Genomic DNA, 13,066 nt, shown 5'->3' with positions numbered 1-13,066 from the left:
TATATACTCAGCGCCTTGAGTACCTTGATTGGTAGATACATGTATGTGCGCTATATAAGACTTCGATATCTGTTGTAATTTTGCAATGTTCTACAAATAAAATGCATTTGTGTGGAGAGACCCAGTTCACGTAAAGCAAATTAAACACAAACAGAATGTGACAAAATACGCACAACAGACGTCGTACAAACAGAAAGAATATTCAATACTTACATGTATTGGTGCAACTGTTATGTGTTGTGGACAATGTTTCCTCGTCAAATCATAGAGAAGTCTTTTCTGTTCTGTATGGTGAAACCATTTCCTTCCTGATGCATATAATTACATTGTACATGTTCATAATGTATGTCTCACTCCAGACAGAAACTGAAATTCCCCTCAGTATATTTATCATACTGGGTATTCTAGTGTAAACATTATGGATAAGCTAAAGTCCATATGTCACTGCTTAAAGGCATCCGACACATTTGGTAATTACTCCAAAAATATATTAGCAGACAAACTTTGGTAACAAGCAAATGGAGAGCTGTTGATAGTTTAAAACATACTGAAGTAACAAAGTCTTTGAGAAAGGGGAAGTTTCTCACAAAAATATTTGAATCTGAGAAAGACTTTGGGCCTGAAGCCTTTTCAGGCATCTGAATGCACACAAATTTGTGCAACAAGGGATTTTTGCCTTACATTATTGTCTTGAAAAATTGATGACCAATTGAGTTCAAATGTTAACAGGTTTGTTATTTGATGCATATGTTGAGATACACTAAGAAGACTGGACTTGTTAGTTACTTATTATTATTATTATTATTATTTTATTCGCCATAACAGTACAAAACAAAATACATTGACAACATTATACCCCAAGATGGGCAAGGGACAACAAAAGCAAATACATACTATGATCCGTAGATCTGTTGCCCCACATCTGGGGTACACAATACAATTAATATAGATTTAACATAATATAGTACACAAAGCAATAATAAAAGCAGAAAATTAAAACCAATAGAAAATGCTAAATATATATTAAGAATAAAAAATAAATTAAATTAAAAATAAATAAATAAGCAAAAATAACAGATGGGGTAAGGATAAACAATAAAGGGAAATAAATAAATAAATAAAACCTAAACTTGTAGATAAATTAAAACGACTTAAAATATCGCACAAGTGATTGGGCTAAAGCTACTATTCAGTAGATTCATGAGGTTGACAGACAGAAAATCTAAGTGATTTGAGAAAGCTGTGGAAGGGCAAGAGCAGTAGTGAATTACAAATGTTTTCTGTTACAAACATGAACAGTGCCTTTAAAAGTTTTTGTAAACCTAATGCTGTTTTAAAGGCAAAGTTATACAGACAGATACAATCAAAGTCACATGTGAAAGTTTCAACTGAACACAGTGTCTACAGAACAAATTGTCGCTGTATTTTCAGCAGGTACCAACTGCCTCCCTGGCCACAGCATACACAAATAAATAATAATAATAATATTCGGTTGTTAAACAGCAGTTTATACACCATGTGTCATAGCGCTTCCAACATTATTACCCTGATCACTGGGCCATTTCATTCCTTAAACCATCTCAGCTCTCTGGGGAGAATACAGCCTGTGCCACCAAATATGTAGCGCACTAATCTCTGCTCTCACATGTACCTATTTACCCCCTGGGTGGAGAGAAGCAATCATAACGGGACCATCTGCCGTGTTTTTGTGACTTGTTTTTTCTTCTTTTTGAAGCCATTTTAGGCGTAAACATTTCTCTTTTTAAAATTTGAGTTGCACCGATTTTGTTCAATCAAAACGACAGATATTCTCTTCGTTTCAAGATACTGGTACATTATTTTGGTTGAGACTTCAGAAAGGCAGAAAAAGACTGAATTAAAGAAGCCCTTTTGACTAAGTAAATATTCATACCGAGGTCACGCACGAAAACCCATGAATATTTTGCAGATTGAAGGAACGGATCTTGTGTATGTGCTGCGGATAGACTGCTTTATATCAAATTCAGTGCGCTTTACATATGCTGTGTGATTGTTGTTATTATTATGGCAACATTACATATTGTAAATCTCCAACAGGTTTAAACCTGCCACCAGGCAATTTTGGTGGTCTAGTTGGTAAGGCACTGCTCTAGAATTTTGAAGGCCGTGGGTTCGAATTCCACCCGAGTAACATGCCTGTGGGTTTTTTCACCGAACTCGGGTAAGTACTGAGTATACAGTGCTAACACACATCGGTGTATATAGGTAAAAACCAAAATTAATATTCTTTATCCCTGATGTAAGTTTAACATCTTTAAATCATTTGCAGTACCCGCTGCTAAAACATAGGATTCAAACTGCATCTAGCCACCGGGCAATCTCGGTGGTCTAGTTGGTACATGTATGACACTGCTGTAGAATTGCAAAGGTCATGGGTTCGATTCCACTAATGCTAACACACATCGGTGTGTAAAAACCAAAATGAATAGGTTTAAGCATGGTGATAGATTTTCACAGAGCTTCCTGAAGCCATGACCAAATCTCCAGCTGGTGTACATGTTATATCATAAACAAAACAGTTCTTGATGATATTTCCAATGTACTCGCCATTAGGATTAAAATGGTGAACTCTATATGTGGATCTCTTTTTAGATAAGTCTTGCCAAATATCAACAAAGATATAACCATCACTGTCACAACATAATGCCCTCGGTTCTCCATTCAGGATACCAACTGAGAATACCTCACCACCATTGCAATCAATTGAGCATAACTTTCTGTGATTGGAGTTGGTGAAGATAATTCGTTGCTTGTAGATAGTCATATGGTCTGCAGGTATGGGTGTAGACAGTGTTCTGACGAGGGTTCCATCAGGGTAGTGTACAGTCATCTGTTCCTCGGCCGAGTGGCACAAAACTATGAGATCATTGTCATCCACTGCAAGGCATGATGGCCTGTAACCCGGTGTAAACTCGCTAATCATCTTATAATTCCTGTCGAATATCTTGATTTGGTCGCCGTCTTGAACAATAATCTGGTCCTTGGTGTTTACTGCAAGTCCTTCCAGATGCTTGAGATATCTACAACTTTGAGGAATGAGAACAGATTTTGGTTTGGTCTTGGATGTTTCCTTACGCATTAGGAAATCGATCAAACAATTTTTCTTGGTTTCCGCTACCACTATTTCACCGCTCTGGAAGGCAGCAACCCGAACTGCAGATTTGAAAGATGCCGTCTGACCAGTGATAAATTCCGTGAAGGTGTTTTTCAGTTCCCAGAATGGCTCTTCGCTGACTGCATCATAGCTTGAAGATGCTTCAGACCCTCTCAGTTTCAAGCCGTTGCTCTTCGTCAAGCACCAGTCTACCTACCAAACCAACACCTTCTTTAAAATCCAGGAAGGACTTTTTGATAGGTGTTTTTTGCCTCCGTCTCTTCGTCAGCTCGTCAAGATTCTTGAGAAGTTTCTGTTTGAGGCGTAGAATCTCATGGGGGCTTCCTTGAGTCATGACTCGATCCACCTCGTCCAGTTCCTGGTCTGCCAAGTTGACCTCTTCGTCGTTTCTATCCTCAGCAGTTTCAAATGTCTGGATTCTATCTTTATAGATCCTCCTTGCCTCTCGCTGCAGCTTCTTCTCCTCCTCTGTTATCTTAGTAACCTCCGCAGATGCCTTCTCAAAGATCTTTATTTTGGTTTTGGAAAATGCAGTTTTCAGTTTCTTCTGAGAGTGGACGGCTTGTGCCATGTCGATTTGAAAATCTGCCTTGCGCTTTTTAGCTTTGACCACCATTTCTGAGACCTCTTGTCTGCATTTATCAAGAGCCTCAGGTATGCCTACAAGGTCATGTTTGAAGTTTCTATGATCAAGAAGGGTACATGTTGTGCATTCTAACTTCTGGCATGTGTTACAGTAGATATTCAAAGACTGATCACTGTGCTTTTCACACTTTGGAACGTAATCTCTGATTTTACTTCGATATTTTACTGCGCCTGATCCCAGCTGAGCAAGCGTGTAGATTTTGTGATATTTTAAAATGGTCATTCCCTGATGTGCTTGTTGACATTCTTGACAAATAAAATGTTCGCAGTCAATACATCTTGAAACGGCCGTATGATCTTTATCGCAGGCTTGACACTTCACCTCTGACCTTTGACCCTCCAGAAGTTGCTCCTGAACAGTAAACTCATCCACCAGGGCATTGAGTTTAAAGTCCTTAGGTAGACTGTCAACCTTGTTGTCTTCTAGTGTTGTTTTCTTTCTGCACAGAGGACACAGTAGGATGGAGTTGTTAGGATCTTGTTGGTGAAGCTCCTTGAGGCATGTGAAGCAGAAGCTGTGTAGACAGTCTAGCATTGTTGGATTGATGAAGCGATTGGTGCATATCGGACATTCTAGATGATCCTTACTGATCTTACCAAGCACTGAATGGACTGTGATTCTGGCAGCCATCTTGAACTTCGCTTGATTCTCTTTCTGAAAAATAAAACAATAGACATTTTAAAATCCCATTGTAGTCAATTTTTCTTTGTTCAACCGAAAGTTTCTTTAAAATTATTTACCTAATCGGTTTCCCTTGTGGTTTATTTCTTGATATTTTAAATCCCCTTCTGAATCTGGAACAGATAAATATTTTTCAAGGGAGAAGAGAAGATGATGAATAAATTTCAGTTGAGATATGGGAGGACCCCAGGGAATTCTTTGTGCAACACAAAATCTAAAACAGTTTGAGTTAACTTTTCCAACTTGATACTTTGCTTTGGACACACAATCAATCAAGTGTAGGGTTGATAGTTATAATTTATAAAGTTGAAACCACAAGGGAAACTGAATGGGTAAAGTTTGTATATACTCAGCGCCTTGAGTACCTTGATTGGTAGATACATGTATGTGCGCTATATAACACTTTGATATCTGTTATAATTTTGCAATGTTCAACAAATAAAACGCATTTGTGTGGAGAGACCCAGTTCACGTAAAGCAAATTAAACACAAACAGAATGTGACAAAATACGCACAACAGACGTCGTACAAACAGAAAGAATATTCAATACTTACATGTATTGGTGCAACTGTTATGTGTTGTGGACAATGTTTCCTCGTCAAATCATAGAGAAGTCTTTTCCGTGCTGTATGGTGAAACCATTTCCTTCCTGATGCATATAGTTACATTGTACATGTTCATAATGTATGTCTCACTCCAGACAGAAACTGAAATTCCCCTCAATATATTTAGCATACTGGGTAATCTAGTGTAAACATTATGGATAAGCTAAAGTCCATATGTCACTGCTTAAAGGCACTAGACACACTTGTTAATTACTCCAAAAATAACTTGGCAGACAAACTTTGGTAACAAGCAAATGGAGAGCTGTTGATAGTTTAAAACATACTAAAGTAACAAAGTTTTTGAGAAAGAGGAAACTTCTCACTAAAATATTTGAATCTGAGAAAGACTTTGGGCCTGAAGCCTTTTCAGGCATCTGAATGCACAGAAATTTTGTGCAACAAGGGATTTTTTTTTCTTTCATTATTTTCTTGCAAAATCGATGACTAATTGAGTTCAAATTTTCACAGGTTTGTTATTTGATGCATATGTTGAGATACACTAAGTAAGAAGACTGGACTTGTTAGTTACCAAACATGCCCAATGCCTTTAAACGTTTTTGTAAACTTAATGCTGTTTTAAAAGCAAAATTATACTGAAAGAAACAACCAAGCCACATGTGAAAGTTTCAACTGAATACAGTGTCTACTCAACAAATTGTCGCTGTATTTTTAGCAGGTACCAACTGCCTCCCTGGCCACAGCATACACAAATAAATAATAATAATAATATTCGGTTGTTAAACAGCAGTTTATACACCATGTCTCAAAGCGCTTCCGACATTATTACCCTGATCACTGGGCCTTAAATCATTCCTTAAACCATCTCAGCTCCCTGGGGGAGTATACAGCCTGTGCCACCAAATATGTAGCGCACTAAGCTCAACCAACCACAAGAACCATCTCTGCCCTCACAGGTACCCATTTACCCCTGGGTGGAGAGAAGCAATTATAGTAAAGTGTCTTGCTCAGGGACACAAGTGTCACGGCTGGGGATTCAAATCCACACTCTGCTGAGCAGAAACACCAGAGCTTGAGTTCGCTGCTCTCAAATGGACACCAACCTTCACAGAATTGTTTCTCAGATACAAATTTTTGGGGTGTAATCTAAACCATATTACTTACATGTAGAGTAGAATACTTTCTCAAAATAGTTTATACTATGAACAGCTGCTATGCTTCTCTCTATTAGTCAGTTTTTATGGTCATTAATTTTGGGGAGCATTTTGTAATTTACATGTATAACCCAACATGTACCTTTAATATCGACATTTGCATAATGTACAATCCAAAATGTTTGTGAAGTGAGCTCGTTGACGTTCAAGTGTAACTTGATATGAAGATGAAAGTACATTACTGGCTGCATGAAATCTACTACTGACAGATTCTACTAAACAAATGAACTATTAAACAGTAGTCGCGACTCAACTAAGCAATCAGTAGTAGCACTAGTCGCCCATGCCTTATTATGACCCCAGCCAGTTCTGAGAGCTTAAAGGAACACGTTGCCTTGGATCAGTTGAGTTGGTCTTAAAAGCGTTTGTAACCGTTTGTCATAAAATGCATATGATTAGAAAGATATTTTAAAAGTAGAATATAATGATCCACACAAGTATCACTCAAAATTGCGTGGTTTTCCTTTTACCTCGTCGACTAACACGTTCGGCGGTTTATGAGAGTCAAATTTTTGTCTCCCATAAATGGCCGACCATGTTAGTTCGCAAAGCAAAAAGAAAACCACGCAATTTCGTGGCAAATTTGTGTGGATCATTGTATTCTACTTTTAAATCACCTTTCTAGTCATATGCATTTTATAACAATCGGTTACAAACGCTTTTCAAAGACAACTCGACCGATCCAAGGCAACGTGTTCCTTTAACCATTTTATTACAAAGCCTGACTTGAGGCCAGTTTGTATGCTGTAATAGGAGACTTTCCAACGCTAGGTGGCAGCAGACATACCGGGTAAATTTCCATTGTTTACATAGTTCTGAACATGTGCATAATTCTGAGAACAATGGATTTACCCAGTAAGTCTGCTGCCCTCTATCGTCCCAGAAAGTTTCCCATTGGTGACATTAGAGTCAGATAACTGTATTACTAACAATTTGTGTTCTGTTTCTCCTTTCAGGATATGTTGGCCCTGCAGGTTATTGGCTTGTTTAAGAATATCTTCCGTCAAGTTGGCTTGGACCTCTACCTCTTCCCGTACAGAGTTGTGGCTACTTCTCCAGGGGTAGGTCAAACTTAGGAAATCTTACTTTGGAAACAAGGTTGTCCCTGTAAACAGATAAAGTTAGTCTGGTAACTTCAAGGAACCACTGTGTTTAAAGGCACTGGACACGTTTGGTAATTGTCAAAGACCAGTATTCTCACTTGGTGTATCCCACCATATGCATAAAATAAGATATCTGTGAAAATTTGAACTCGATTGGTCATCAAAGTCGCAAGAGAATAATGGAAGAAAAAATACCTTTTTGCACAAATTTCTTATTTGAGTGGGAAATTACCTCTTTCTCAAAAACTACGTTACTTCAGAGGGAGCCGCTTCTCACAATGTTTTATATTATCAACAGCTCACCATTGCTTGTTACCAAGTAAGTTTTTATGCTAACAATTATTTTGAATAGTGTAGCCATAAACCAACATGCATATTTTAATTGTTGTATTTTCTGAATAAGTTATAACTTTTAAAAATTATAACGTTTTAAAATCTTATTCTTCCTCTTTAGTGTGGAGTTATTCAATGTGTTCCGGATACAAAGTCACGAGATCAGCTCGGCCGACAAACAGATATCGGCATGTATGAATACTTCATCAACATATATGGTGACGAAACTACACCGGCTTTCCAGAAGGTATTGAAGAAATGAATTTTTTATAGATTTTTCTTGATTTTTCATTGAGTTCTCGTACAGAGTTGTGGCTACTACTCCAGGGGACTTTAGTACAGACATTCACATGTTCGAGTTCTGGTTGTGGCATTTGTGTGCTTTTTGCAAAGACCTTTTAAAGTCTTGTTAAAACAATAATGGCTTGATTGTGTTGTTAAGCCGGGGTCATGTGTGTTGTTTACCTCACACTTAAAGGCAATGGACATGTTCGGTAATTGTAAAAGACCATTATTCTCACTTGGTGTATCCCAACATATGCATACAGTAAGAAATCTGTGAAAATATTGACTCAATTCGTCATCAAATTTGCAAGAGAAGAATGGCAAAACATTAACATCAATGTAAAAATATAATGTTATTAATTTGAATGTTTTTGACATTTTAGGCGAGGAGGAATTTTATCCAGAGCATGGCTGCATACAGTTTGATAGGCTTCTTACTTCAGATCAAGGATAGGCACAACGGCAACATCATGCTGGATAAAGTCGGCCATATCGTGCATATAGGTAGGTTCTTCTTCTTCCTTTTTAGTGCAGCCTTCTCGATTGAAGATAAATAGCCCATGGCGTAAAAGATAAAGACTTAAAAGGCCAAGTCACACTGCAGCCGTAACGAAAACGATAACGATAATAACGCATAGAGAACACATTCTATTGGTTGAGTCGCTCCATGCAGAATGCGCCCACGCCAATCGAGGGCGTGCATTTTAAACGTTCTCGTTTCCGTTCTCGTTATCGTGGCCTGTATGGCCGCGCCTTTACGACCTCTTCAGGCTCATTTAAATTTATTTGTTGAAGTAAAAAGTTGTTTATGCAATGACATTTAATGAAAGTCAGAGAATTTTCAAAGACCCATCTAAAGGTCTCTAAAGAAATGTGACGTACATGAACATGAGAAGGGTCTATAGTCATGTACCTAACCATCAGACCAAATTGTGTTCTACCTCAGATTTTGGTTTCATGTTTGAGAGTTCACCTGGTGGAAACATGGGTTGGGAACCAGACATCAAGCTGACTGAGGAGATGGTGATGATTATGGGTGGCAAGATGGATTCCCCGCCCTTCAAATGGTTCATGGAGCTTTGCATTCAGGCATACCTCGCCGTCAGGTAACAATAATACTAAGAACCGTATTTATAACGCACCTTTTGCCAAAGGATACAAAGCGCCAGGTATTATTACTGCAAGGAGTGGGACAAAGTTTGAGATATAAGACCTCTTCCTAAGCATCATGTAATGGTTTTCAAGGTGCTGTGGCGCAAGATGCTGCCAATCCAGCCAGGAACACCGGGGCGAACCCCTTCTCTTTTCAATAAGTGCACTGGGTTCTTTTACATGCGTTTACACAACACATGGGACCAACAGCTTTACGTACCAAGTGTCTTGCTTAAGGGCGCATGTGTCACGGCCGGGGATTCGAATCCACACTATGCTGATCAGAAACACCAGAGTTTAAATTCGATGCTTTTACTGGCTCGACCACGACACTTCCAAGAACATGTATTCGGCTGCTACCGTAGAACAAGTCCGAGTGCACACATAAGAGTGTCATCAGGTCATGGCTGAGTGGTTAAGAGCATCGAATTCAAGTTCTGGTGGTTAAGTCACCGGAGTGTGGGTTTGAATCCCGGTCGTGACACTTGTGTCCTTGAGCAAGATACTTTACTATAATTGCTTGTCTTCACCCAGGGGTATAACTGGATGCCTGCGAGGGTAGAGGTTGATATTGTGAATGAAAAGCTTTTAGAGGGCCACGGCAGCTCAGAGCTCTATACTCCCCAGGGGGAACTGAGAAAAAATGAAGGGATATTATTGGCCCAATGACATACAACATTTTTGGAAAATCAAAGATTTGACGGTTTTACACACTAGCACGGCGATGAATGCAATGCTAATGATATTGTGTTTAACTCACAGGCCCTACCAAGAAGCCATTGTCTCACTGGTTGCCCTAATGCTGGATACCGGTTTGCCATGCTTCAGGGGACAGACTCTCAAGCTACTCAGGTGAGTGTATCTTTAGTTATTATTATTATTATTATTAAAAGGGACACGTTACCTTGGATCAAGCGAGTTGGTCTATGAAAAGCCAACCAAGTAAGTTTTTATGCTAACAATTATTTTTAGTAATTACCAATAGTGTCCAGTGCCTTTAAGAATCAAATTTGGAAAATTATATCCGCAAGTTATCCTTGGGTGGGTCTCACAAAGACTTATCTTAGGACTAGTCTTATCTCGAGTTAGGACGAGTTACTCGTCCTAACTTACATATAGGACTTGCCTTAAGTTTTTAATTCATGTGTAGGACTAGTTTTAGTAATAATTTTATACTATGTGACTTTACAATTGTATTCTCTGTTTTATGTGTCGCTTTTTACCTGAAAGTATTTTCGTGTTATGCGCTTTGAGGCCCAGCATATGGCGCTATATGAATAACTTTTTGACTATTATTATTTTATTATAATTACTAGTCCTAAGTAAGCAATATCTTTGAAGTGGACCCTGGAATAGTTTCTAGAAGGTGCCTTAATATTATTTTTTAATGCCTGTTTTCCTTGCAGAGCGAGATTTAGTCCTACTCAGACTGAGCGAGAAGCAGCTTCCTACATGCTGAAAGTCATCAGAGACTCTTGCCTCAACGTCAGGTAATAATTATAATAGTGGCTTCTTATATAGCGCGCATATCCGTCACTCAGTGACGTTCCTGGCGCTGTAACATACAGTATTTCCTGCAAGAACTACGATTGAATTATGAGACCCAATCATTTTATAGCACCATATAATGGTTTACAAGGTGCTGTGGCGCAATAAGCAGCCAATCAAACTAGGAACACCGGGGTGAACCCCTTATCTTTTCGAAAACTGCACTGGGTTCTTGTACTTGCGTTACACAACATACGGAACCAACCACTTTACGTCCCATCCAAAGGACGAAGCATAATGGTTAAGTGTCTTGCTTAAGGACACAAGGGTCACAACAGGGACTCGAACCCACACTCTGCTGATCAAACACCAGAGCTTGAATCCGGTGCTCTTAACAGCTAGGCCATGACACGCCCCCACATATGACACGGTACACATTCTTGTGCCCCCCCCCCTCTTTAATTTAAGCCTTGTTTCGACCCTGAGCAGCAATAATGTAAATGCTCGCTTGGGTTTGTCTTACTGAACGAAGAATTTCTCTCAGATTGGTGCAACTGAATCTAACTATCATAGAAATAATTTTAAACAACTCCTCTTTTTACGAAAATGCTGAAATAATAAATGGTTTCACTCATTCATACCTTTTTTATAATGTACATTTTTGGTTTTGTTTTTCTGCAGGACTCGAACCTATGATATGATACAGTACTACCAGAACCAGATTCCGTACTAAAAACCAATGCATGGTCGCTAGAAACAGACAGCATAGCGGCAGACTCAAGTCAGTGAGGATGCACCTACAATGAAGCTCTACATTCTTCCTAGAAATGTTTTATACACTGGGTGCGTTCGATTAGCTTCCCCTGGTCGACCCCCGTCTGCCCCTGGTACTTGCGAATAGCTTTGACATCATTCCAGGGGCTCACCCGGGTCAGCCTCAAGTGCCCTCCTTGTGGAGTGGGTCACTTGGGGCGTGGCTCAGGTGCATGACGTCACCACGAGATTGCAGGTGTGACCGTTCGATGAGCTCTTGTCAGGGGCTCACCCGAGTGAGCACCGCGCGTCGACACACAATGAAGCTAATTGACTGATGCAGTCTGACGCACCCACTGATTCCCCCATCATCATCATGTCGGTTTTAAGGCTGTTGTCCAGTCTGTTTTGAGTTGGCCTGTTTTCTCCCTATGGCTCTCCTCCACTTGGCCCTGCCCATCGACTCCTTGCGTCGACTCCAAGCAGTTGCATGTCATTTGACACCTCTGCCATGTCTTGTGCGTTCACCCAACGGGCCAGGGCTTATAATGTCATAGAGCTGCTTAACGGCGTATTTTGTGCAGTTTTTATGGCGTCGTCGTAAGCACAGGAAAAGGTGTGCAGACTTCTGATGCTTACCGTAAGCAAATGACGTCACAAAGCAAATCAATGGTGTGGGCACATATTGCCAACTTCATTTGTAAATTTACCCAAATTTGTAAGAAATACATGTAAAAAGTCAGCAAAAGTAACTATGGATATAACAGGTATTATTTTAGTAACAATAAGTTTATTTGGTGGTAAACTGTACACAAAGATTATATTGTAATGAAGGATGAGAATATATTTAGTTTATTTTAACGGTTTTTTTTCAACCAATCAAAATAAAATCAGTACAAAGTGTGGTAGATGAGCTAAAGGCAGTGGACACTATTGGTAGTTTCTCAAAATAATTATTAGAATATATTTTAAAACCTTACTTGGTAACGAGTAATGGGGAGCTATAAAACATGGTGAGAAACGGCTCCCTCTGAGGTGACGTTGTTTTTGAGAAAGAACTACTTTTCCACGAATTTGATTTTGAGACCTCAGATTTAGATTTTGAGGTCTCGTGTGACAAGGGTGTTTTTTCTTTCATTATTATCTCGCAACTTCGACGACCAATTGAGCTAAAATTTTCCACAGGTTTGTTATTTTATGCATAAGGCAGAAGTGTCACAACTAGGGGATTCAAACCTTTTGTCAAGGTCATTGTGGCGTAAACAGCGGAGCGACTGGAATGGGAGACTACGCGAGTGCCAATCACAAAGGCCTTGACAAAAGGCTACAAAGGGTGATTGGCCTCCTAAGTTACTATTATTATTATAGCTGTATATTATATTTTGTAAGCATATCAATTGCTTTTGCAATTCATGCATGTACATAAACTTGACATCAAATGCAATACTTTAATTAGCCCGCTCTTTCTATTTTAATCCTATATGTATGTACACAAATATACACGTAAGAGTGTGTTATAAAAAGGGTTTTTTTTTTTCTGTAAATCATGCTATTGTTTTGAAATTGGGTCCAACAAATGTCAGTACCGGTATATCCATATTAATGTGTGTATTGTAACATCATTTTTTTCTTAGCAGGAAAAAATGATTGAATTGTGCTTAAGACCAATCTTGGCTCTTCGTGAAATTAAGCC

General features: G+C 39.0%; 2 protein-coding genes across 2 annotated transcripts in view; one reads left to right on the top strand and one right to left on the bottom strand.

Moving 5' to 3' along the window:
- Positions 1 to 12,364, top strand: part of LOC117289978 (phosphatidylinositol 4-kinase alpha-like) — a 56,953-nt gene extending 44,589 nt beyond the window's left edge. Inside the window, exons 34-40 of the mRNA XM_033771182.1 lie at positions 7,216 to 7,320; positions 7,817 to 7,942; positions 8,364 to 8,484; positions 8,927 to 9,086; positions 9,895 to 9,984; positions 10,539 to 10,622; positions 11,302 to 12,364. Coding sequence (XP_033627073.1) covers positions 7,216 to 7,320; positions 7,817 to 7,942; positions 8,364 to 8,484; positions 8,927 to 9,086; positions 9,895 to 9,984; positions 10,539 to 10,622; positions 11,302 to 11,353 — 738 coding nt within the window. The 3' untranslated portion in view covers positions 11,354 to 12,364. The remainder of the gene's footprint in view (positions 1 to 7,215; positions 7,321 to 7,816; positions 7,943 to 8,363; positions 8,485 to 8,926; positions 9,087 to 9,894; positions 9,985 to 10,538; positions 10,623 to 11,301) is intronic.
- Positions 2,393 to 5,324, bottom strand: LOC117289977 (E3 ubiquitin-protein ligase TRIM71-like). The gene is made up of 2 exons (XM_033771181.1): positions 5,037 to 5,324; positions 2,393 to 4,454 (listed from the first exon to the last, which is right to left on the bottom strand). Exon 2 carries the CDS (start codon positions 4,428 to 4,430, stop codon positions 3,297 to 3,299), a length of 1,134 nt encoding a protein of 377 aa, XP_033627072.1. The 5' UTR covers positions 4,431 to 4,454; positions 5,037 to 5,324; the 3' UTR covers positions 2,393 to 3,296.
- Positions 12,365 to 13,066: the final 702 nt, after the last annotated feature.

The sequence above is a fragment of the Asterias rubens genome, chromosome 5, assembly GCF_902459465.1.
Source record: "Asterias rubens chromosome 5, eAstRub1.3, whole genome shotgun sequence".
In the NCBI taxonomy this organism is placed as follows: Eukaryota; Metazoa; Echinodermata; class Asteroidea; order Forcipulatida; family Asteriidae; genus Asterias; species Asterias rubens.
This window is presented reverse-complemented; position numbering and strand designations above follow the sequence as displayed.